The sequence below is a fragment of the Paramacrobiotus metropolitanus genome, unplaced genomic scaffold (assembly GCF_019649055.1).
Source record: "Paramacrobiotus metropolitanus isolate TYO unplaced genomic scaffold, Prichtersi_v1.0 Parri_scaffold0000115, whole genome shotgun sequence".
Lineage (NCBI taxonomy): Eukaryota > Metazoa > Tardigrada > Eutardigrada > Parachela > Macrobiotidae > Paramacrobiotus > Paramacrobiotus metropolitanus.
In genome coordinates, this window is record NW_026570335.1 from 577924 (window position 1) to 604001 (window position 26078).

Consider the following 26078-nt stretch of genomic DNA (forward strand, 5'->3'; position numbering starts at 1 on the left):
TGCATGCAGAACTAACCGGGGCACATGTTCCGGGGACAAATTCAAAAAAAATTTTTTGAGTAGCTAGAGTGTTATCCTGGTTTGCTTGAAAAACAGTTTTATCTGCAAAGGCTCAAAGGGCGTAGCCAAACAGCATATTAAAATAATTTCATAGCACTACGTACAGAGTACTAACGAGTTCGGAATACTATTGTTTTACCGTGCATTGAAGCAGTACTCTTGCAGACTTTTTCCGTACTAACGAAATTTTGCGGGTTGTTCTTCCGTTCGTACGAGAAGACGTGCTAATAAATTAGGCCTGCGATCTTCCAGTTGCGGTGGCATTGACGCTGTTGCCAAATCGTACATTTTCAAATTTGGTATCGGCTGATTTGGGAGCACATTCATATCAGCATTAATTTTCTTGTTTACGGTTTAGCTATTATGTACTTTAAAATTTTTCACAGGGAGAAATAACAAATTGGCTGGAATGGGATGGGTAGGGAGTTTCAACTACTGCAGCGCCCGCTAAATCGAAATAAAACTGTTACAGGAAAGCCGGCACGATACATCACTATCGGATATATTAAGTATTGGCTATCCACGCCTTTAAAACCTTTGTAGATGAAATTGTTTTTTCAAGTTTTTAAGACGTATGAAATATCTGTAAGGTAGTATCTACGTTCCTACAAAAAATCATAACACACTGAATTTACCCGGAAAATGTGCCCGTATTAGTACTGTATAGTGTGTGAGTGAAGACAGGAAATTTGATAACAATGAACTGGAGCTCACTGCTGCATGCCGAGATCTAACGCAGTAGCCGCGAAATTGCTTGGCGAACATGTGGGGGTCATGGGGAAGAAGCTCTATTCAGGACTTTCAGGAAGATCAACATCGCTAGCGCGCAATTGCCGCTTTGCGACGGTTTCTTCTGTACATTGAAACGGTGCTCTTAAAGCATCTGAACTGGAATTGTTTATACAGCGCTTCAAGAGCAAACGACTGCTCAGGTTGGAAAAGGATGCGAGGTCACGAAGCAGCTAAGATTACGATTACCAGAATCGAGAAACACCAGTTTACTGTGCGTCCAGATCGCAGGCCTAATTTATTAGAACGTCGTCCCGTACGACCGGAAGAAGAAACAAAACTGAAATCAAGTTTAGAAATAGAAGGGGCAGCTTCCCGATGCTACACTCATGGCAAGAACAGGTACTCACACATGGTGAACCGCTTAGACAACATTCATCCGCTTTAATATTCTGGGATGGGTTGGATGCGGCACTTCCGAAACGCTGATAGACCAGCAGATCCTTTGGCGACTTTGGAAAGCTCTAACCGGAGATGCTCCATTGCAGATACTGTAATAGCTAATAGATAACATAACATAACACCGAACGCCAACTTCAACGTACCTTACGATACACTGCAATGGGAACGCCACGTATCCGATGCCATTCAGCAACACCTCGAAGCCAACAACCATTAGATTCAACCATTCCGCATCTCCAGCCTCTTACTCGTCATTTCTAACATGCTAATAATAATTCAGATCTTTTCTGATTACTTAACTTCCAACCGCCGTTTTACTCCTTCTTTAAAACATATGTAATTGCCCGCTTGTCATATTACAGAACCATGTGTTTTTATCAACATTTATAGCTATTACGACTTATGCCCAATCTCCACTTTGCTGATTTATATTCTCTCTGTTGCTGCCCTATTATTTTGTGAGCAAACTTACTAACAATCTGTGTGACTAATTTGTCGCCTAGAACAACATTAAAGTTAAGTTAAGTTAAGATATGCTACAGATACGTGCAGCGCAGTCGACTGATCCGCATCCTCGTCGCGGGAGGAACTTTCAACTGGAGCGTGGCCACTGGTCACCGACGGCCTACAAGACCTGCAGCGGGAGAAGATGTCGCGAATTACCGGCATTTGCCCGTAAAACTGCACAAGCGGATGAGGAAGACGGATAATGGATTGAGCATTGTACCTAGTTAAAACTTGGTTCAGCGTGTCAGGGCGTTGTCAGCGCTGTGCACTATTTGGTTTTCAGTATAGCGATATTTTGAAACTTGTTAACCTTCTTCAGTCACGGGTCTGGCAAATTAAGAGCATATGTGTCTAAGCTTTTTCCAGTTGTTAAGATGCAAGTTTTAACTTATCGCTCAACGATCATCTGTAATTCTTCAGAAAGAGTGTGAGCGTACTCGTTGGAGGATAAAGGAGAGCGTATGGTCAGTACGGAAATGCATTTGGCGCAGGTAAAAGACAGCTAATGGAAACTAGCTGATGCGTGTTAGAATAACAGTACTTCGCACAAGGTTGTTTAATAGGCGTATATTTATTCACTAATGCAAGGATTTTTAGAAGTACAAGCCGGTCCGGATGATGAGCATGATACAATACGAGGACGAGCTTAGTACATGTGATAGACAAAAAAACTAGCGAGAGAATCTGATAACCATGCCCGGCCCGTGCAACACGGGCAACCACCCAGGTTTGGCAGTGCTGGTAAACACATCACATTTAATACAAATAATCACCCCAGTAATACCGCACACTTTATTTCTTTACAGTAAAACTTTGACTTTGTAGAACCACATGTGAAATTTCAGAGGACTCACTTTTTACCCATTCTGAAAGATTTTTTAATTTTAGTCGGAGTATTTGTCACTTCGCTAAGTCCGCTACGAGTGTTTCTTTTTCGCATATTTTTCTGCAGCAGTTTTTCTGCTTCCCGTTGCTCGAGCGCTGCGATTACTTTACTGTCCGTCGCAATAAGCCCTGCTTCGGCGCGCAGACGAGAATTTTTAAGTTTTCTCTTTTTCTGGGGATGAGCGCTCATGAAATTATGGTGCCAATCTGCAGCCACTTTGTCAGCTGCAACCGATGGAAGAAAACCTTCTGCTTTAGAGATTGTGAGCGCCATAATCTCTTCTATCTGTCCTTCTTTCGCTGCAGCGTACTGTGACAGGTTCCCCGTTCTACAAGCCTTCAGCGCCAAGGCCATACGATCATCGTACGCTGCTGGTAAAGGCACGTCGCTGGCAGGTTCCTCCACACAATTCTTACTCAACGGTAGGCCCGAAACAACGCTGATACTCGCGCAAGAAATCTCCATCGCAGGTGCAGAAAACAAACTGGCAGGTAGCCGTACGTCGGTGATATTCTCATCGTAGTACATCTCGCCAGCTGAATCTTTATATTTAGATGGTAATTTTATAACATTATTATCAAGGGCTTGGTTAATTAATGTCGGTCACTGGTTACTGGAAATTTTGCGGAGAACCAATTATAAACAAAGTTATAAAACCAAAACAAAACTCGCATTTAAATTTTAGTACGTGTGTGCGTTACAGTAAATAGCAGGCCGTGTTCACCTAACGGCTGCGTGACGGCGCGCTGCTACCGCCAGCCTAAGGTGGCTGACAGTGTTGCACAGCACGCAAATGGTTATCAGATTCTCTCGCTAGTTTTTTTGTCTATCACATGTACTAAGCTCGTCCTCGTACAGCGAAAAGTGTAACCCGAGTAAAACAGCTTGTAGGAAAAACGTTAAGTAGTTTAACGTGTAACTACCGCTAGGTGAACGGATGTGTGTCAATTTTAGCCGTCTACTAACGTTTAGCTAATGTTTTTTTGCAAGTTGTTTTACTCGGGTAAATTACTGTAATGGGTAACGGCGAAACGTAGTCCAGTGGTCATCGTGTTAAACGCTAACAGCGCGCTCAATATTATACATCACCTGTACCTTTACGTATCATCATCCGGACCGGCTTGCACAAGAACACACTCGGAGCAATACTGAATAATACAGATACTGCGGGAAATTCTTTTCAGCTTTTTCCAGTCGCTGTAAGCGGCGGTGGTAAGCCATGATCATAATATGCTTACATGTGCTTAGAGCTGTACAGTAGCGCTTGGAGTGATTTTTGTGAGTATCTGTACAGACTGCAGAGTAGAACAGAATAAAGTTTAGAATCGATACCGAACATTTGACGTAAATGTACCCGCTCTGCATGCCTTATTTTAACACGAACCAGTACTCTGTAGTTCACACTTGACATTTGCGATCTCTGTACAAGCGTACAAGGAGATAGCAATCCACAGCGGAACTAATGCAGCATTTTTTCGGCTAAACGCTCGCCAAAGTGAACCGACAGCATTTTTAATGCGCTAAGAAAATTATCAGCTCGTCAATCATTTGATGCGCGATTAAAGGAGTGCGCAGAATGTATCATCAAACCTGGTGTTGTTTGTAAAGGCTCCACGATAACAGTGCGCAAGCCATAGCGTACGTGCCGTACATCCTTCATGTGTTTTTAAGACGTTCGTAGTAATTCTTCAGTGATGTTCCTTACAGTATTATGGTTTTCTATTCTCCTTCCGATAGCGCATGGAAGTAACGTCTCGGTGCCTACAGGTAAATTTCTCTATTTAGCTGCCTAAAGTTTCAGTAAAATCACTAAAATTGCAAAATTCAAACAACGTTGAGAGGGATGCCTCTAGAATCTTGAGTACTTGACTGAGCTTTATTTCTAATCTCTCGAAGACTGGAGAAACTTGTTCGACGAGAGGATTTTGGAGACTGCAGAACTGCAGAGAAACGGCAGCAAGTTTTATCCCGACGACATTATTGGGGATAGTGACGATGTTGATGGGCAACACAGTCAACACGCCGCAATCAAAAGAACCGGTCTGCTTTTGGAGCATAACTACTGGCCAAATAACGGGAAGAACATACCATTTGAAATACGTAGCTTTGGTAAGTTGCAGTTTCGTTGAATTTCTTGGGATCATGTGATGTTTTTTCCACAAGCGGACTTTCGTGTACGGTGTATCTCCTAGGTGAAAATGAGCGGCGTCGGATACAGCAAGCGTTGCGTTTTATAGAAAGCCGAACCTCGCATTGTATAACGTTTAAATATCGTGCGAACACTGCAAATGAATCGGCGTATATTGCATTCATGCCCGGGAGAGAAGGGTAAGGCATTAAAGAAACGGTGCTGCATCGGATAAAGATAAAACCGCAAATGTTCCATCATGATGCCAATATATTAAAGTAAATAACTGTAGCCTGTATACCGGAAGCTTGCTGTGCCTTCGGTCGCTTGATGGCTGATTTCTTAATCATTGCTGCCCGGACCCTTTTACTTATTGACGAAATTACGTATACAACATAAAAATCTTTCTAACAAATAGCATTAGTTTTATACGTACTGCAAGTCTACAAGCATATGCAAAAGACCGAGGTCAAAGTAGCAAAACGGACGGAGGAGTGAACACCGCAAACGACAGCGGTACAAACATGCAGTACAGCAGCAACAACTACTCATAGCAGGCGGTTCGCCGCAGGACTGTTGTTTTTGTACACTATAGATCTAGAAGCTTCAGAAAGACCCATAATAGGTTTCAGATACACTGAACACCACTCACACTAATTGCCGGTCGGCAGCAGTGTCAGAATTTTATTGTTTACAAAAAAAAGTGTTAGAAAATATACAAACTGCGTATTTAAAGTGGACTTTATATAAGCGGTAGCACATTCTACCCGTTTTCATAGCGTTACCACCTATTATGAAATCCACTAAGGTCTAAGGGTACTCAACTACATGTAATTATCCTTTACGAACGGCTCGATAAGTTATAAATGTCCTTTCAGTGCCCTTACAGTGTACAACTGTACATTACTGGTTGGTCATCTATCAATTTAACGCTACGGTAAATACACAGGATATGTCGAGCAGACGTCGGAAGGGTACCGGGATTTGTTACCAGAGTGCAACTGAGCGCTGATTGCTTAAGCTCAATGGGAATTATTCTACACGAAATCCTCCACGCTCTGGGTATGTTCCACGAGCAGAACCGTCCAGACAGGGACGATCACATTGAGATCTTCACCGCACACATCGCCCCGAAAATGCAGCACAGTTTTGAGATCTTACCTAACATGTCTGTCCACGGGACCAAATACGATATCGAGTCGATCATGCACTACGGACCCCTGGATTTCGCGCTGTCCTCTGCACACCCGACCATGCTGCCCAAGCGGCACGCACCACGCATGGGCCAGCGCCGGACTTTAACCCACCTGGATGTGGTCAAATTGCAGAACGCGTACAGATGTGATTGGCCAGAGCCGGGCGATGAACACACAGTGCAACGCTATTCTCCCACCAGTTCTATTTCGACGACCACAGAAGCTTCTTTAAAAGCCAATATGAGCAGCACAACCTCGGAATTGCTTGTTACTGATACTTTACAAAGCAATAAACATATTTCCGTTCACGTAAACGAGACGGTCACTGTTTCAAGGAACTCTTCGAGGAGTACTAGAGTATCGACAAAATTTACGACTGCGAAATATGATGTGAATGCCACAACTTCAACGACGAAGGCTGTAATTCCCTTACATGCAACTACAGGGGAATTTATTGCCACGACAGCCAAAAGCAGCTACGATAATCCGGTAAGTTTATTAACAGCTACATGGTCAGTTACAGCGGCTAAATGGCTTTAATGTAGCGCTAATTTTGGACTCTTAAGCCCTTTAATTTGCGGCTTATGGTCAGCAAGAAGCTTATGAGCATACAGCATACTACATACTAGTACGCAGTGAATTTGGTAATACTTTATTGGAATTCAGGAATCGTTTATAACTTGAGATCGAGCGTCTTTTCCTTATTTCCCGATACACCAAGGTTTTAGACTAATGCGATTATGCTAAAAATACTAAAACCGCTTGGCGGTAAAGTGAAATGGCGGCACATGCATAGTAGGCCGACGCGAACTTCATTAAACACAGTACCTGCCCTACCGCGAGTATTCAACGGAAGCCCCGCCCCCCGCGAATCCCGCCGTGGCGCACTGCTTCCTACCCAGTGATCCCGGAACATGTGAGCCCAGTCTGCCGCGCTGGCATTACGACAGCACGGATGGGGTATGCAAGCGATTCTTCTTCTCCGGATGTGGCGGGAATAAGAACAATTTCGAGACACAGCTGCACTGCCTCTTCCACTGCGGCAAAGCTCAAGGTAAGGAGGTTACAGTGCGCTCTATATGCATTAGCGGTAATTTTACGTACTGGACTGTTGCTTTTTGCTTAGATAAATGCAAGTTACCGAAGGTGGTGGGTCCATGTCGCGGCCTGCTGAACGTGTACTCGTATTACTTCGACAAGTACAAGCGCGCCTGCCTGCCCTTCGAGTACGGCGGCTGCCAGGGCAACGCCAACCGCTTCCCGTCGGCGGAAGAGTGCCAGAAGATCTGCGCCCACGTCATTTCCCCGCCCACTCCGCCGTCCGTCGACGAGAACGTCCACACCATTCCGCCGGAATATCCCGCGCAGACCTATCCCACCGCGCCCAGACAGAATCCCTATCTCGGTAAGAAACGGGAATTGTATCTGCTGCACTAAGTGTAATTGCGTTTTGTTCGACTCTGAACAAACTTACCATTACCCGATCCTAAGGACTAATTTCAAACGATCCCTAAAGGATCGTCAGGTACTGAACTTTAGAACCGCAGTCGAGCCAAAGAGGAGCGACTGTATATTGAAAAATTTCTGGATGGAGAGTGGAGCTCTATGATTGGGCGATCGTGTTACGAGCACAAAGGGATACAGATTTCGAGCACCTAGCGACTCGTTCTACGGTTTACCGATACTGGTCAGTCGAGTCAAAAGAGAGTCTTTTTCGATGAAAGAAGTATGCTATGGGAATCAGCCGCAGCTCATTTGGGGAGCAAGTCACACTCGTAAATGGATCGGAAGTAGCGGATTCACTTTTATCAGTTATGCACCCAGCTTGAAATATTAAATTTTATTAATTTCGCCTAAAATGTTAATTATTAGGTGACAGCGGAAGCAACTGATACGAAGTCGTAACAAGTGCAAAATTACTAAAAAACCAAGAATCAATTACTAACTTCACCAGTCAGTTAAAGACAACCGCGTCATATACAAGTAATATAACTATAGAACTTATAAAAATGAATCCAAATACAACTAAACAACATGCAGTAATAAAAAAGGCATTTTTATCAACAAAACTACCGGTATCTTTCCTGCTTTTATTTTGGCGGTCGTTTCCGGTAGTCGGCTGTGTTCGGCAGCGCGCGATTTCGCGGTTCTTCCACTAGCTCAAGGCTCTGGTGGTTGTACCTCAGTGTCCTATCGTCGCGAAGTCAGCAGTGCGGACACAAGCTAAAAATATAAAATTTAAACCGAATCGATCAGAGCCTCAGTTGACAGATTTTATTTACGGGATGGAATCAGAGTAAAGCTGGATACCTTTAATTTCATAGCGCCAACAAAGACTTTGCCAAACATGCGCAGCAATTTCGCATCCGTTGCTTTTGATCAGAAAATTTCCGTTTAATTGACTTTCAAATTTTTCTGCGAACTCGCATCTGCAAAAACAAATGTTTCATATAATTAATATGTTTGCGCGCTTTGAAATCTCACATTTTGTTTTAAAGACTTGCATGAATTTCGACAAAATTAAGATGATAACTAATATTAACTATAAATATGTATTGCAGCATAAAATTCAATAAACCTCATCTAATTTTTAATAATTCGATTATAATTTTATAATACAAAATACCAGACTAATTTACTTTGAACTTACAATAAAAAGTTATTGGTATACATTTTAGTTATTTGGTCGTAAATTTAGGCTGTAAAATCAATAGACTTAGTGGTCCAACATACCTTCATTTGTTCTGGTTTCACTGTTCCTTAATGCAACTGCCCCTGCAGTTGCACAGTAGCGAAATCGCCTAGTCGGGATGGAGGGGTAGAAGTAGAAGTCCAGCGACGAATGTTAAGAGTAGCACGTCTGAGGTTAAGCAGGGCAGTCACACTGTCACAGGCTGGACGTTTTCAGGACACGCTTTCCTTCTTTAAAAGTAAGCTTATCTTCTACAGTAACTTATCCCGAAATAATTTTCGAAATGCGAACTCGCACGCAACTGATGGGCAAAATATAGCTGGGTTGGAAGGAAAAGGAAAAGGGGATAAAGTTCTTTGAGTTTTTTGAACCAACAAACTCAAGTGAACGTTGGCTTGAAAAAAGTTTTTTTCAAAAAACTGAAAGCATGAATCTGCAGGCTGTTCAGTCAGACTGCAGATTCAGCCAACACGCTGCATCACAGCAAGCTCCATGCCGCCATCTTGTGTACGCATTTGACGATGGCCATTGGACACACAGCGAAGAACACGCCTTCTCTTTATTAACATACGGTAAATGTACGTACGCTGTTAATGGGCAGTGGGCACTTTAGCCCCAGCTGCGGTATGCCGAGCACAAGTCGCTCGACTCGCCAGCTCTCAAGGCAACCGCAACTAACTGCCTTTAGACCGGGTTAGGCAACGTACAATTTCCAGTTGATTCTGTACTCTGTAGCTTGTAATGCCAAAGAAGTTTCTCTTTTATTACAGTAATTTATTTTTGACTCTGATAATGTCATAGGTATGCCGCGTACTTTCTCAACCTTAAAAGTCTGCTCCTATGTTGCCATTGCACTAGATCAACCAACAGAACTTCTCCGCTTGAGCGGTGCAGTAAATAGGCCAACTGGCTAAAACACTTAGTTCTTGGTCTGCCATTGCCAATAATTATTATGAGCGATTTCATCAGATTGTAAATATGCAGTCGCCATTCAGGGAAGCGCAGTATTATTTGTCACTATCTGTTGTTTATTTGTTCATGTTCTTTGTGTTGAACATCAACAGCCATCTGCAGTATGCCGGCGGATGCGGGAGCGTGCGACGAGCGACAGGCGCGTTATTACTACGACATTTCCCAAGGCAAATGCCTGTCCTTCACATACACGGGATGCGGCGGTAACCAGAATCATTTCCACACACTGGAACAGTGCGAAGGCTTCTGCGCACAATGTAAGTGTCAACCTTATCAAATAAATTTGCCGTGTTCGGGAAAACAAATATTGAAGAGCTTCCTTTCGCTCCGAAGCAGAATCAGAAGAGGCTGAAATAGCAGTGAGTGGTTAGGATGTGAAAATATATATGTGATATGACCGCAGACAGCTTCTTCCGAACGAAAAGAATGCTGTTGTAAATTAAGCATAGGAAGAGTATAATTAAATGCCATATTTGTGTAATTCAACCATTGCTGTCTCTGTTGGACCATCACAAGAACTATGAAAAAATTTGTCCTACTTGCATGCTATCTGACTGATAGCGATAGTGTACAAAGTTGCTGAAAGCATCCATATGGTCATGACGTTGCCGTTGTACTACGATGCACCTCATCGAATGTTGGGTTTAACTGACTTCAGCCTGTACCGTAACTGGAAAAAAAGAGGGATAATAGTATTATTCCGGGTTTGTCGGGTGATAATTCAAAAGCGTTTCGCTAGAAGTTGTAGCAAAATCTGTACCGTACGTTGCAGTCGGCGTGGGATGTCCGGCGCGTACCTGCGACATCCAGTGCCCGTACGGCTACGAGAACGACCCCAGCTCCTGCCCCACCTGTCGCTGCGTGGAGCCCTGCCGCGACATGCAGTGCCCGGCGTATGCCGCCTGCACTGTCCAGACCCTGCCTAATGGGGAATTCGTCGGCACCTGCACATCACGATGTACGCCGTAAAATTCATCTGCGAAGGTTTTCGCACGAGTACGGTAGATTTATTCTTAAGTATATGCTTAATGTATTTGCACATTCATTTATATATTTGCATAATATCTGAGTAAAATTTTTATTTGTCTAATATTTAAGTAAAATTTATTCGCCAAATATTTGTGTAGTATTTGAGAAAAAAAATTTACAATGCGAAATACTTGTGATGTATTTGAGTAAAATTGATATGGTAAAACTATTTCAGTAATATCTGCGTGACGTACATTTGTGAACAGGATTATTTCCAGATTATAGAATTATTTGATGGGTATTTAATAAGTGGTTGGTTGTCTTGTTTGCAGTGGAGAAAGCCGGCACCTGTCCGTCCCTGGAGGATATCCCGCCGGGCTCGTGCGATCGAGCATGCGGTACGGATAACGAGTGTCATGGCCAGCAGAAGTGCTGTAATAATGGCTGCGGTACGACTTGCATGACGCCCGTTGAACGCGGTACGGCATTTTTGGGAAAAAAGTTTTGAATTTATACAAAAACAAGATCAATTAATTACATTAGAACTAATTTGTTTCTAAGCAGTTTGCCTAGTGAATATTGCACAGAGCCGGAATAAACAATAATACACGCAAATAAAAAAAAAATAACTAAGGGAGCCCAGCAAAACACACCAAGCCATAAAAAGTATTTAAATTAATGACCTTTTGCAAATTAGTACTTCATTTGCCACAATTATAAATGTCGAATACTTTCAAAAAATATATACCATGTATTAGAAGAACAACCACCCATCGGTCATTATCCCGAACCCACCCCGCCACCCTACGAGCCGGAATCCCCCGTGGAGGGTGGACGTGAGTCACCCTTCTATAGATCTTTTTATTTTTCGGAAAACGTTATTAATTTAAGTTAATTTCAATCATAATTCCGGTATGAGTTAATTATTTGCGATTTGGTTACCCGGAAATGCTTGATTGTGAATGGTTGTGCTGCAGCTGTACTGACGATTGACGGGTCGGGCACGATGGTCAGCACCCGTGTCGGTGATCGGGCCATCCTGAAATGGTTCATTACGCCGATCAGAGCGTGTACGTCTGCACCGCCGACAACGGGGTGCACGCACCGGCCATCAAAAACGTCGTCCTCAGGGTGCACGGTAGAGATTCGGAATTCCATTTGTCTCGTTGATTGATGAACGACCGATACACTTCACAGCAGTAGAATTGATAATTGCTATTCCATTTTATTCATCATCATTGTTATGAATTTTAAGTCCTTTTTCTACAGATATGGGGTGTACCACTGTGTACGCAATAACCAGCAAACTCTTTATACTGTAAATAGAATGTTACAGTACCAGAAGTACTTAATCAAAATAATACACTGTTTACTGGTTATGATGGTTTATTCTGATGCTGTTATTAGTATTAACTAATGAATATTGTTCCAGTTCATAGTTTTTGAATGGACGTTATAATGTACTATTATTCCTACGTTTACAAGAATAAAAATAAAATTAACAGAACTGTAATTGTGATAATATTATTGTTGATCGTCATTTTAGAGGAGATCAAAGCGCAGATCATCGCCTCGTCGTCCAAATTCGCTTCCGGCTCGCAGCTGCGGCTAGAGTGTCGGGCCAGCGGCTATCCCCAACCTCGTGTCCGTTGGTACCTGAACGCCCACGAGATCATCTCCGACGGCGACCGTTCGCAGGTCTTCACCAACGGGACGCTCCTCATTAAACGCGCCCGTGCCTCAGACGCCGGCGTGTACCAGTGCCAGGCCAGCAACGAGCAGAGCAGCAGCTCAGATTCCCTCCGCGTCTTCATAACAGGTACACCGGCGAAATCCCTCGCTCCTGACAATTTTCCAATTAATCATGTTTTCTGTTTACTGGGTGTTAACAGTATTTTTATTCAGTTGCTTTCCCTCAAGTAATTTTCCTTTTTTTATTGTTTCTTTTTTTGTGTTGTTTGTTTCACCTTTAATTTTATTATTACTTATTACTGAATATTATTATCAGATTTTATTACCACCCGCCATTTTATTGAAGGTTAGCACATGCTGTTTGGATGAGTTTGTTTTTGATATTTTTATGGGCGTTTTCAATCATTTTTCTGGTACAATTCGGTTATCGCAGCTTAATAATTTCACTGGGTTTCCGCCGCGCGCGTCATGCAGAAGTTGACCGTATCAGTATATCGTTATGTTCGCGTATAAACGTAGTACAGATCGAACGGCGTGTAAGATTCTGACCAAAAATTATAATAAAAAAAGTAAACTTATATGTTTTATTAATGCTGCTGTTGACAAAAAATACCGATAAACTATCAGAGAAAAATATACGCCAGGTATGCCAAAAATTAAATTCTATTTTTCACGAAGTTTTGCAACAATAAACTGCTTTAAACTCGCGCAGGCGCTTCAATGACGCAGGAATGCACGGACAACGAGTACTACGCCAACTGCAGATTGATCGTCGTTGCGAAGCTGTGCACTACTAGTGAATATTACGCCAAATTCTGCTGCAAATCCTGCACGGAAGCCGGCCAAATGCTGCCCAACGACTACCGGCGCAGACGGAAGCGCTCCCTGCGGCCGACGAAAAACATCTCCATAATTTAATTTCCTAGATTGGCTACCCTCTGACGGTGTCTGATTTGATCTGTGCATTGACTGACCAACCCTCTCATGACGTTTACGTGGACGGTCCCCGTATGATTTCTTTCACCACGAATAATTTTGCGCATCTCCTTCCTAGTTACAGTGCTTCGTCGTTTGGTGCGTGCTGAGTTTGCAATCTTGTTTTACTTGAGTATCGGTAAATACGTGCGAGGCTGCGGCGCAACTTCCTAAACGTTCATGGATAAGAAAAAATGTAATGATGGTTGTAATATTAACAAGTTATTAAAAAATAGCAAAGATATTTTGTGATACATTCAATATTCGGTTTAATTTTCTCTAACTGCTAAGTCCATAATACGAGTAACAGGCCTTAAACACAGCGATGACAGCGTTAATCTTACAATAAAATACTTAAACCAAGACGTAGTTTTGAACATCAGATATTACTTAGACAAAGAAATATCAACAATTCAGGCACTCCAAACAGCGCAACAAAATTCACGCAACGGACACTTTACAAACAAGACTGTTGAGAACAATAACCTTAACCATAATAATCCAGATTATGTATGCTTTATTAATTTTGCTTAAGTACATGCTGAGATAAGTTAATTCAAAGTCAATTTTCTTGTTCACCTCGCTGAAGTTCAAACTGCAAGTAAACGGTTAAAGAAATAATAATAAATACCAAAAATATGTGTGTGTTTTCTGCGCTAAATACATGACCTACACAGTAGAATTCATTTCATTGGATAATTACCGGCATTGGCCATCAGGGTCGCTCGGGCATCCCCACCGCCCATCTCACAATTCTGGAAATATAATTCCGGAAACTGTCCTCCAAACACATTTGTTCCGTTCGTCTCTTGGCTGCCTAAACAACACACAACCACAAACTATGTCCATAAAACAACTCGAAGAAACTATACTACCGAAAAACAAACCGTAAAATATTTATTCATAAATAACCATAGAAATTAAATTTGTGAATCGATTGCGCACAGCATCAACGAAAAACATTAGCATCATGGCTTGGGCACCACCCAGTATATTGCACTGGCTTACCCTCGGGATTTTTAGCTGTCCAAAAGGTCACCGATCGCAGATTGACAGTGCCAGCGGCGTCGGCACAATGGAAGCTTTTTTCGCCAAACCAGCAATTGGTTAAACCTTGCGCCTGCTATATTACACACAGTCAAACCGGTTTTTCCTTACATCATTTCAGAAACGGTCCGGGAGAAAAGCACAAAACACGGCATATGCAGATACGGTTTACTCAATCGCGTGATACGAGCAGATGAACCAAAAATTCTAAGATGACATTTTGGTATATAAGTTTTCCATATGCCGCACTTTGTTCATAATAAAAGGTCACCGATAAATTTCAAAATTTCGAACATCGGTGTTTATAAATACATATTGCTTTATAAATAAAAATATAAATACAGGGAAAAATATCGGAACAAAATTATTGCTATATAAATAAACGCTTTTGTACAACAGATTACCGATAATTTCGCGAATAGGACGTAATTGGCATCCGGCTCGATGTACACCGGTTCGGCTAACTGCAGCCGGATGATCACCGGTTCCGTCCGACTGCCCATTCCCTCCAGCCGAAATGTTTGTTCATACACCGTCTTCACGATGATTTTTGGTGATTCATTCCGCGTCGGCGGTGACGGTGGCTGCTGGTCTAACCGAGCACCGCCTCGTTCCCAATGGTCGCCGCGACCATCCCCATCTCGTCCGCCACGTTCTTCATCATCCCGACCACGATCCCGATGACGTCTGCTGCGCCCGGGGCCCCAAAAGCGACCCGGTGGAATGGGCTGCGATACATTGGTGGGCGGTGGGGGAGCAATTTGCTCCGTTTGTTTGAAGAGCTTAAAGGTCAGCGCCCCGTGGTAAGGTGTATCCATTCCTGAACCGTAGTAACCGACCGCCACGAGTTGTACACGGGCGTCGCGTGGAACACTGAATCTGTAGAATTTATTCAGAATCCATCAAAGCACTTTACTAAAAACTCAGCTAATATTAAAATCAGAAACTATAATATAATAAACAAATATAATAAATACTAAAATATATTAAATAATACCTACATTATCGACCGAAGCGAAGCGTAGTTCCTCTATGTTCAAAAAAACAGGAATTTTGTCGGTCACGTCAGTCATGTCGGTCACGCATTAACAAATTTAAATAAAAAATGGAAGAACACAACAAAAAATAATAAACAAAAAAGATAAAATATTTTTTAAGTATACAACAAATGTATTTTTAAAACAGTTTGTTAAACTTGGTTTCCCGCTTCGCTTCGGTCTTTTAGCGCAAGCAAACAGCGGTGCGCTTTCCTAGTATAAAAAATATTGAGTCATTCTAACAGAAATCTGTTTTCGAGCTTCTACCGTATATTTTGACGTCGCGTAAAATACTGAATGTGCGACCATCTATTGCTGTAATATTAAGTGATATAAAAATAATGGAATGGCCACATAATAAACAGAATTATGCTTGGAAAATTTAATAAAGGATTACAGTACTTATTAACGGAAAATTAGCTAGTTGGATGGCACACGATTGTGGATAAATACGTATGTTGTCGTGCTCTTACCCGACAAAATCCGGTTTGGTTGGAAAAGTACAACGAGACACCTTTTCACCACCGAACCGTCGCACCCGTCCCGCGATACTGATGCCAACACGAGGCGTGGTGATAAAGCGTTCCGGCAGACTGGAATGGCCGAAATGATGCTGCACGAGCTGGTTGATCTCGTCGCTGGATAGCCAACCGGCCTAATAATCAATCAAAACCAAATGTCAGTTATCATAGCACAGGATTTGCACTGATAAAAATTTAATAACGTTGACCTTTATCGTATACACATTTTCTTAAGCTTTACATAAATATATAGATGACAGCACTTTGATTTTAAATAATAAAAGAGAAAATTATTATTCTCAGAATAATAATTTATGTCTAATAAATAAAGCTGACCTTTATAAAATATTATAAACCGAATCACAAATATTATAAACCGAATCTTTTATACGTATTTCAATGACAATAACAAATTTTTAATTACGCAACACATTTGGAATTTTTATAGTACTAATTTTTGCATAATAATTGACGGTGACCTTTTCCTGCAGACTGCGCATACCTTTGCCGGGCCCAACGCCAGATCCTGCAACGAGAGCAGCGGATAGCGCACCAGGTAAACTGCCTCTTGCAGTACTGCCCGCATATTCTCGCCCGTGAGCTCCAGATTCTGGCGCATACACTGCTCTTGTCCCCAGCTGCAGAGAAAATCATATTTACTGCAGATTACAGATCTTTCGCGTGCCCAGTCGGCGTTCGAGTATTTACCGTTCCACCGCAGCGAAGATATCTTTTCCGGCGCCGCAAGGGTGTCACGCGCCAACAACATGCACAACAGATCGTGCTCCAGATCCAGAAACAGCGGCGAGCGCAGAACGGCGGCGGCATAACGGTCAATGTCTTTGGCATAGGTCATGGCCAAATCGACATCACCGTAAGACTGAAACTATAACATCAATCTCTTTATTAATAAATCTTGTTGTACTATAAAAAATTCTGATCGTCTCTCTACATTTAACTGGTAACCTTTTAATACGAGTAATTGTAAAAAGTATTGTGATGACCACAGTTGTTCTCACCTGCGTGAGCCAGCGGAGACAGTTTTCTGCGGTAACGTTGTTCTTCAGGTAGGCGTCGCATTCGGCTTGCAGCAGCGGCAGATCGTACTTTTTTGCGGCATACATCGTCCCGATCACTGTCTCCCCGTTCACGCTCACTTTGTCCGTGTACAGATATCTACAGAATAATTATAACAAAATAATTACTTTTTGCACAAATCCTTCTAAAATAATTGCTGGTAATCGCTTAAACAGATTGTTGTTTGCAGTTAAGCTTGTATTTTATCCAGCAGTACAATAAGCGGAGATCGCGGCACAACCCTTGGGTGTTCACAAAAATACGGAAATAATCGGACAGTCTGTCACACTCTATCCAGTAACCCTACACGATTTCCAATAAAAATGATTATCGATATTCTCAATAAAGCTTTCAATCGGAGAATAGTTTGCTGACTACTGCTTGTTTGCCGGATGTGGAGAAAATTAACGGCAGTACGGAAGTCCTATTGTGGTTGAATAAAACCTGGGAAACTATAAATGTTACGATCAAAATGCGAAAATCATAAAAAATTTTTAAAAAAGCCGCACACACAGTCAACACCCGCGTCCGAACTCCGTGTACGCACCGGCCAACACTCGTGTTTTCCCGTGCACACAGCATCGGCCTTAATAATATGGCAACCAGTCATCGTGCTTCAACCTTCATATGGAAAGCAATGACTGGTTGAGTACTGTAGTTGGACGCCAGCGATAACCTCGATACACAGTCAATAAAATGCACTTATAACATAAGTGAAGCTGACGATTTACGACGCTTTGACCTTTGTTGCAACAGCGGACAACCAAACAAGAAAAACAGCAGGACGCCTGTTCGTAAGAGTCTTACGGTAAGACTCCGTTACGTTTTATGATTCAGCTCTCCAGTTGTTTCAGGCTGGGTTTTTTATCGTTTCGTGCGATGCAGCTTTAACGGCGCTAAAACTAAGAGCCAGTTGGCAGTGCGCCCGACCGAAAGAATTCTTAATTTCTTCTCTTTTGCCAAATGAACCGTTTTGTCTATCGTGCGCCTCTACTAACGGCCAGTTTTAAGCTGATCCTGTTTAGGTAAGTTTAGGCCGCAATTACCGAGCGTCGCGGTTATCGCCGGTTTTATTGCTAAGGAACCGAGCAGTGGGTCGACAAACGATTCGATCGCATCGCACGGGCTCATTTGATTTTTGTTGCGATAGCTACGCAGCCTACGCAGCGAAACCTGAAACCTCGACAGCAATGTTATAACACGAGCGTGTCCAAGAACTGAGCTTTCATCATCTATGGTTAGTTGGTTACTGTTCATTGTTATTATTAATTTTGACCTTTCTACATAACAATTTGCTTGAAAAATGCTCGAATAAAGTGCAATGCTCACTGCTGCCGCAGTTTTTCAAATATACAGAAAGTTAATAATTATTAATAAATAAACTGTTAACGAAATAAACTCTCCAGTAGCCAGAAAATGCACTTTACAGATATACTGTACAACGTTGAAAGCTTTACGGGAAAATTTCGCCGACGCAAGGAAAATCCGAATGCATTAGCAATTGGATATCAATCTGTCTCTTCACAGACGTACAGTAGGCACCGTGATGGTACAATTTAAAACGACAACCTTCCTAGCTAGAAAAAAAAACAGGAAAAACTTTCACCCCAACAAAACGCAGAGGTTTCAAAAGTGCGTAATGAAACCTGTAATTACGTAAAGTATGGAATACGGTACTGAACTGATATGCCTCTATTGTATAATATGTCAAAAATTACTGAACATACCGCAGTACGTTTCGGAAGGCCTGCGGATCGAGATCGTCTACCCGCAATGGAATATCCTGCTGGTTGTTAGACTGGGTCAGAAGATCCTTGAAGACGTTGCTCCCGAATGACAGGATGCATCTGGACAACGCCATTTTATCAATAAATATGCGGTTAGAAGCCCAAAAGTAAACAATATTGAACTACGCACAAGTAAAATAACATCAGCAAAATTAAGAAAAATTATTGGGCAGTAAATTTGTAGGTACGAGGCAAGTAAATGAAAATGAAACGAGGTACAGTCGTAGTTTTAATTATAAGCGTTTACGGTATTTTTAATGTAAATACTCATTGCCATTTATTCTGCACAGTGAAAAATTACTTCAATTTTTTTACTCTGAAACTGATTTCTTTATTAATATAGGAACTTGCCTGTGGGCAGGAATTTTTTCGGCACTCTCCTCGGTGAGCCCGACAAGGAACACGACATCCGCCAGTACACCGGTCTCTACGGCGTACGCCAATCGGTCCGCCACACATGTTGCCTTCTTTATCCAGTTATCTTCCACTGGTTCGTCGTGGTGCTCTTCACTGCATGACGGCTGGCTTTTAGGGGATGGGACCTCGTTCTCGGGGGTTGTCTGGACAAAATCAGCATTCGAAGGATTTAATAACGGAATAAAACTGTATAAGTACTGCAAAAGGTCACTCCCGATTCAAAAATCAGCGCGCAGTGTAAAATCCCGACGACGACTTAATTTCACTTCACGCGTAAGGAGAAAACGGTTTTCCCACGCTTTTTCGTGTGAGAACTATTCAACAAAAATAATAAAAAGCCCAGATTTGTCCTGTTATCAAGAACTACAAGTGTATTACAAAATGCAAGCTGCGCAGTGCGCACACCTAGCTTCAACATCGAGAAAAAATTTGACCGAGTTTAAAGTTTCAAAAGCACGCGTATATCTGCTCCGTGACCACTCAACAGACACAATCGTCATTAATGATTAATAATTAATATGATAAATTCCTTGAAAACTGGTAGATACTAAGTCTTCTTTATGGCTTCCGGCATTGGATAGCATTCCTGTACTCCATCTTACTTATAATATTATAGTCAAAACAAAATTTAAAAAACAAACAAAATTCCCGAATGCTTCGATAACTGCAAATTGCAATGATGAATTATACACTGCCTAGCAGCACGCAGGTGTGCGAGCACTTCTAGGTTCTTCCGATCTGTGCACCTTATTATCAGCACGACTAAAATTGAAATGGCCTTCGCAGATTAGCCGATTTATGATACATGTTGTCATCATACCTCATAAGATTCGGGTGAATCAGGCCCATCCATGGTCGTATCGATATCAATGTGAATGAACCCTCAACAAAAAATTAATATACTGAACAACAATAAACGATTATAAACCCTTTGAATTTACTGCGCTGACGGCAGTAGTAATAGCGCTGGATATCAATTTCTAGAATTCGAAATACTGTAAGTACAATACTCTCAGGCTATTAAACGTTTTAGCCGTGCAACTGCGGAGTGGTGCGTAGCGGTGCGGATTCGAAATTTCAAAATGACGATGACGGCTAATAAGTACTACAGATACGAGTGCAAAAACTACGGTACATTAAATTGTCAGTAGCGCAGGATGCGGTAATTTTCTTAACTTCCAGGAGATGCAGTTGCCTATTTAAACATGACAAATAATTTTCGCTGGCTTTCTGCACCTCGTGCTAAATTTTTTGAATATTTTATCTCGATAGTTAGCTTACATATTTAAATAGCTGGCAATAAATAAACAACATTTCAATGTACTGTAAATACGCTGCATACCGGTAATTATATACAGAATAATTTTTTTTGCTAAAAAGAATTCATCCATTGCAGTTAGTATAAAAAAGGGTAATTGTTTACTGAAATTATGAATCGCTGCGGTAATGTACATGTGCGTTGGACGTACTCATAATTATCTTACAAACTGGAACCGTCAACAGGTTATTGATATTTCGCCCACGTTCTGTAAGAACAAGGATGTACAAGTGAAACCAACGGAGATGACGCAGACTTATCAGGTGTTGAATACCTGACGGTTTATTTGCAACAATGAAATTATGACTTTATTACTGTAGCCCTGTTTCTACAGTTTGCGGGATTTACTTGAAGTATACTCGTATGTCTAAACTCTAAAGCAAATCGTCTGCCAAATAAGTATGCAGTACAAGCGCATCCTCCCACCGTCAAGCGCATCCTCCCACCGCCGTCAAGCAGTGATCAAGCAGCGGCGATTCAACTGCTATCAAATGAACCATTACCATTACCAGTTTCCGGCTAGCACTGGAATTTTATGATGGACTTTTGGAGCGCTTACATAACGTTTGTGCGTACTGCATCGTCGTTTAAGTTTATGTTACACCATGGTTCGCAAATTGTTAACTTACTGACATAGTACCAGTACATACTAGCAGTACTTACTAAAAAATGTGCGAAAAACCCAGTAAATGTTTTCGATATGAAGTTCTTAACAAGACTTCTGTACAGTAGCAGAAAATCAGTTCGATGCCTTCGCAATGCATTTTAACTAATGGTAAGAAACAAATACTTTCAAACATAATTGTGCGATTAGTTGTGTCACTTGTGTGTATTTCAAAGTCTCGTAACCTTAACTTACTATTTAGCCCACCGTATTCCTTCATGTAAAATGTTAGTATCAAACTTTCTTTGTTGCTCTTACGACTGTTGCAGATCATGTAAACAGTATAACGAACAAAAAGTTTCCAAAACCGGTTAAAATGTATTTAATAAGACTCCCTCGCAAAAGACAACATGAATAGTTAATGAAAGATAGCGATATTTTCGCTAGTCACAAACACTGGATTTACTCAAAATAAAACATCGAATAGCCATTTGCCGACCAACTGTGCATTCTACGATACTTGTTTGAATCCCAGTCACATAGCGCATCAAACACCGTGCAGCCGTAAAAGTTGTAAATCTTTACCGGAAAGCGCATTATAGCGGCTGCCATAAACCATCCGCGGTGGCACCCACAAGGTTGGGCCACCAGGATCCCGGCTGGGCGCGGGAGCAGGCGTACCGTACAGTTTTCCGGGCAGGTTTCCTTCGCACCTCTCTGTAAATATAATTTTCGCGACGAGCGGTACCAGTTCCAGATACAGGACTGTCGCGCGCCGCTTCTCTTGTATAATTTGTAGCTGTTAAATTATCTGGTCGGTCGGCCGCGTAGCCGTCATGACCTTTTTCGCTCCCGCTCGTCGTATCGTACTCAGTGCGGCACTGGTCAGTGCGCATGTACTGATTCTCGCTGTCGATTGGATAGACTTTTTCGTCAACGGTACCGCGGACTATCCAAGTGCCTGTGCGCGACTCAAGTATAATCCTGTCACCGTGTCCAGAGAAGCTGTGCTGAATATTGCCCACACATACTTCCCGGAATACAGTGCATTCCTTCAGTCAGTATACGGATATCATTCGTCCCTGTTCCTAGAAGAATACATTTTATCTTCTGAATCGGGTGTGCAGCAGGGAGATCCTTTGGGGCCTTTATTATTCTGCCTTGTCCTCCACATGTTAGTCATTACTTTAACCACTGAGCTGAATGCCTGGTTTCTGGATGACGGGACTTTAGGCGGTTCGCCTGCTAGCGTGTTGGACAATTTTGAGCGGATTGTAGCACAAGCAAATTCCATTGGGCTAGAAATTAACATCGCTAAGTGTGAACTTTTCGTATGTGGAGGATCGGAAAGCGCTCAACAAGAAGTGATTGCAGACTTCATTGTTAGACACCCTCAACTTCGCGTCTTATCAGACTCCACTTTCACACTGCTCGGAGCTCCCGTACTTGATGACGCTATCGGTCCAGCACTCACTGAAAAAGCTGCAACGCTAACCACAGTGTGCGAACGACTGCAACTCCTGCCACGTCATCATGCCTTGTACCTCCTGAAACACTGTCTTGGCGCGCCAAAAGTAATCTACATGCTGAGATGTTGCAACGCATGGAGGTATCCCCAGAAACTTTATGAAATTGATGAAAAGTTGCGGTTTTGTTTCCAGTCTTTGTGTAACGTCAAAACTACCCACGACGATTACCCTTGTTGGCGACAGGCTACTCTTCCCGTTTGTCGAGGCGGTATTGGCATACGTCGGTCGGAGGAATTAGCACTCCCAGCCTTTCTGGCTTCGATTCACTCCGTTACCGATTTGATGTCTTTAATGCTTCCTGGCCATGCGGCTGTTGATCTTACAGATGCCCAGGACCTGTGGAAGAAGAACGCTTGTCTACCTGATCTGCCCGAAGCCAACTTCCGCAAGCAGCAGAAAGTATGGGATTTGCCACTGTGTAACGTATCCTTGTCTACGCTGCTGGAAGTTTACCGCAACGATGAAGTTAATAGAGCCCGCCTTCTTGCCCAGTCAAAACCAGAAGCCGGCATCTGGTTGAACGCATTGCCCTCGGCTCATATCGGCAATCTCTTGGACGACGACACTCTCAAAATCTCAGTGGGCCTGCGTTTGGGAGTCGCGATATGCGAACCACACGATTGTTTAAAATGCCATAAGCATGTCGATAAATACGGCCACCACGGCCTGTCCTGTGCATTCTCTGCTGGTAGACACCCACGACATGGCGCTCTGAACAGTATCGTATGCCGTTCTTTCGTTTCAGCTGGGATCCCAGCTAAGTTGGAGCCTCGCGGCACGTCACATACTTCGGATCGACGCCCCCGATGGCTGCACAACCTTTGCTTGGCAGAGAGGGATGTGTCTTGCATGGGATGTCACTTGTGTGGACACCGTCGCGCCTTCCCACGTTAAAGCTACAGCGGCTAACGCAGGCGCAGCTGCGTTGGAAGCGGAGGAAAAGAAGACGGGGCTGTATGCATACTTGGCCGGCAGGTATATTTTTGCTCCGATAGCGTTTGAAACAATGGGCCCTTGGGGACCGGCTGCTATCGCCATTATCAAAGAACTGGGCAGACGATTGGAGCAGCATACAGGAGAAAAACGTTCCCATGAATATTTACGTCAAAGATTGTCGCTGGAGATTCAACGAGGAAATGCGGCCTCAGTTTTGGGCACAATGGAAGGAGCGGAAAAGTTTAATGAAGTTTTTATGTTGTAAAAACTGATGTTTTTTAATTATTGATTAAGATGTTGTACCACAGGTGAATAAAGTAATCCTGTCTTATTTGTCGTTACCACGACCTTCTCCGAGATGACCACGACAATCGCTTTGGCGCATTTGCTGGTGTTTCTTTACTTTTATGGGAAGCAGCGGTCACTGTACCGGATATTACACTTTAATGCCGGTAGCGATCTCCCCTCCACCGTTCCACGTGGCCGTCACGGCGGGCGGAGGCTGCTGCTGGCGTTGGGTCCGACCGGCGTCCTGCTGGCCGTCATGCTGATGCTGGCCGTCCGGCCCGTCGTGGCCAATATCTACACTGCCACCACGGTGCGGTACGCTTATGTCACGCTACCCAAGGTGCTGATGGAGGCGTGGTATGCGGTGATGTTGGCCATGAACTCCGCCATCGTCACTGTCAGCTTTATCGCCATAACGACCATCGTCTGCAATTTCAACCGGGCCGCGCAAGAGATCCTCGATGGGCTGAACAGCTTGTCCCCGCGTCTTTCCCTCTTATCTGTCGCGGAATTATTACCTCTGGTCAGCCAGTTTGAAATGCAACTGGAAACATTAGGTAGGTAATTCGGTTCTCTGTGCGCTTCGAATAATTCGATTTTTTGTGTTCGGCATTGAAATAAAAAAAATTTGAAAAGGTTTAAAATTAATTAAAAACTTATTTCAAAATATACTTGTTTATAATAAAATGATAATTCAATTCTTTTGAAAATGACAAATTGGTAAGCATGTTTTGAATAATACGAAATTATTAACGATGAATTACGGAAGAAACTATTAATAAGAAATCCATAAATTAAATTTGTAAATCAACGATAATTATTGATTGAAAAATGATGAATCAATTCTTTTGAAGATGATAAATCGGTAAACACGTTTCGACTATTACGAAATTATTAATGATAAATTACAGCAGAAATTATTAAGGATAAATTAATCTGTATGGCTGAAAGAAAATCGATTCAGCGAAAACAAATGTATATAATGTATATATATATCTTGGTAGAGGTATTGCTTTAACGCCATATTTACCAGAAATTTGTCGTACAAATATTATGAAAAACCATAAAATTAATGACCTTTGAAATCTCTGATTGCATGTTTTTGCTTCGATTTGAGTTACACTCCGAAACATTTCAACAACGCATTGAAACTGCTTTCTACTTGATCCCTTACGTTAGGCGGCATCCATGAAGACATGGAGACATCGGTCGGACTGCCGTTGCTTCTGATCAGCGCGTCGACCTTCTATTCACTAACCTCCGGTAGCCCAAATGATGGTGGAGACGGACACTCCGCGTCATCCATTATTTTGGGCCTATTTCGGTGCGCATAATTTATTGCACTTGAGCATGATGATTACCCTTATCGTACTGGTGGACCGAGCGACAAACAAGGTATTTTCCTGCCCATGAAGGTTAATTTTTTAGATCATACCTAATTGCCGTACGTCGGAATGAAGATGTAATCGAGTTCTGTCGTAGAAATCTCTAAATAATGCAGTGTAGGACTAAAAGTTTAAAACGAGCTCGAAGTTAGTGCCGGCGATTCTTGCGCACTGGCGCTTTTTTTGCACATTAACTGTTAATTTTTCAACCGCGAACCAATTGGCCAATTTTCATGATCAGCTATTTAAGATAAAAAGTGCGGTGTACATTTACATAATATTTGGTAATTTTTATTCATAATACTTTACGCTTGTTTGAAACGTTCGAACCGCGTGAAACCAAGAAATTGCTGATTAGTACCGTAATACGCTAACCCAGTTGTTACAATAAAAAAAATTATAAGAGCCACGCCCCTTTCAGCAGCTGCCATCATCCTCGGCCCATCCCACGCCGCGATCATGAGAACCTGATCCATTATCGTAGGCCATGTGGCGGGCGGAGTTCAGGGTGGGACGGGGGTACTGATAGTAGGCCGGATGCGGTTGGTCGTACAGCCAATTGGCGTCATCTTCGCCGTAGTAATTGCCCATTACGCCTGCGTTATGGACAATAACTGTCACGCACACGGCTAATAATGCTGTCCACAGAAACCTAGTCATGGCTTATAATGTCTAGTGATACCGATAAATGACAGAACGTCACTGCCAACACTGAAACACTGAAATCGTGGAACACTGGAAATTATTGACCTTTACAATCTCTTATCGTACAGCGCGTGCGCTACAAGTCTGACTGCAAGAATGATTATGATTTTATCGTAATTCGAGTTTCAACACACTAACAGCAAAATCAAAAAAAAAAAA

At 42.5% G+C, this 26078-nt stretch overlaps 3 protein-coding genes across 11 annotated transcripts; 2 read left to right on the forward strand and 1 right to left on the reverse strand.

Annotated features, from left to right (window-relative positions):
- Window positions 1–620: 620 nt before the first annotated feature.
- Window positions 621–13436, forward strand: LOC129598125 (papilin-like). 7 transcript variants are annotated; one of them, XM_055495875.1, is made up of 14 exons: window positions 621–1974; window positions 2179–2249; window positions 2356–3114; window positions 4382–4411; window positions 4541–4753; window positions 4837–4972; window positions 5722–6457; window positions 6794–7022; window positions 7095–7373; window positions 9725–9889; window positions 10405–10590; window positions 10934–11080; window positions 12148–12420; window positions 13006–13436. In XM_055495875.1, exons 3-14 carry the CDS (start codon window positions 2832–2834, stop codon window positions 13209–13211), a joined length of 2883 nt encoding a protein of 960 aa, XP_055351850.1. In that variant the 5' UTR covers window positions 621–1974; window positions 2179–2249; window positions 2356–2831; the 3' UTR covers window positions 13212–13436. The 7 variants fall into 7 exon arrangements, with proteins under 7 accessions (XP_055351850.1, XP_055351855.1, XP_055351854.1 ...); XM_055495880.1 differs by lacking the exon at window positions 2356–3114 and having other exon boundaries at window positions 623–1974; XM_055495879.1 differs by lacking the exon at window positions 2356–3114 and having other exon boundaries at window positions 623–2249.
- Window positions 13437–13508: 72 nt separating this feature from the next.
- Window positions 13509–20249, reverse strand: LOC129598127 (BTB/POZ domain-containing protein 2-like). Of its 3 annotated transcripts, XM_055495886.1 has the most exons (8): window positions 19975–20249; window positions 19089–19297; window positions 18678–18797; window positions 16893–17049; window positions 16582–16759; window positions 16376–16511; window positions 15826–16007; window positions 14965–15194 (listed from the first exon to the last, which is right to left on the reverse strand). In XM_055495886.1, exons 1-8 carry the CDS (start codon window positions 20005–20007, stop codon window positions 15106–15108), a joined length of 1104 nt encoding a protein of 367 aa, XP_055351861.1. In that variant the 5' UTR covers window positions 20008–20249; the 3' UTR covers window positions 14965–15105. The 3 variants fall into 3 exon arrangements, with proteins under 3 accessions (XP_055351863.1, XP_055351862.1, XP_055351861.1); XM_055495888.1 differs by lacking the exons at window positions 16893–17049; window positions 18678–18797; window positions 19089–19297; window positions 19975–20249 and adding exons at window positions 13509–13863; window positions 13972–14085; window positions 14277–14388 and having other exon boundaries at window positions 14720–15194; window positions 16582–16721; XM_055495887.1 differs by lacking the exons at window positions 16893–17049; window positions 18678–18797; window positions 19089–19297; window positions 19975–20249 and adding exons at window positions 13512–13863; window positions 13972–14085; window positions 14277–14391 and having other exon boundaries at window positions 14720–15194; window positions 16582–16721.
- Window positions 20250–21912: 1663 nt separating this feature from the next.
- Window positions 21913–23841, forward strand: LOC129598141 (uncharacterized). Its single transcript, XM_055495906.1, has one exon. The coding sequence runs from the start codon at window positions 21913–21915 to the stop codon at window positions 23497–23499; it is 1587 nt and encodes a 528-aa protein (XP_055351881.1). The 3' UTR covers window positions 23500–23841.
- Window positions 23842–26078: the final 2237 nt, after the last annotated feature.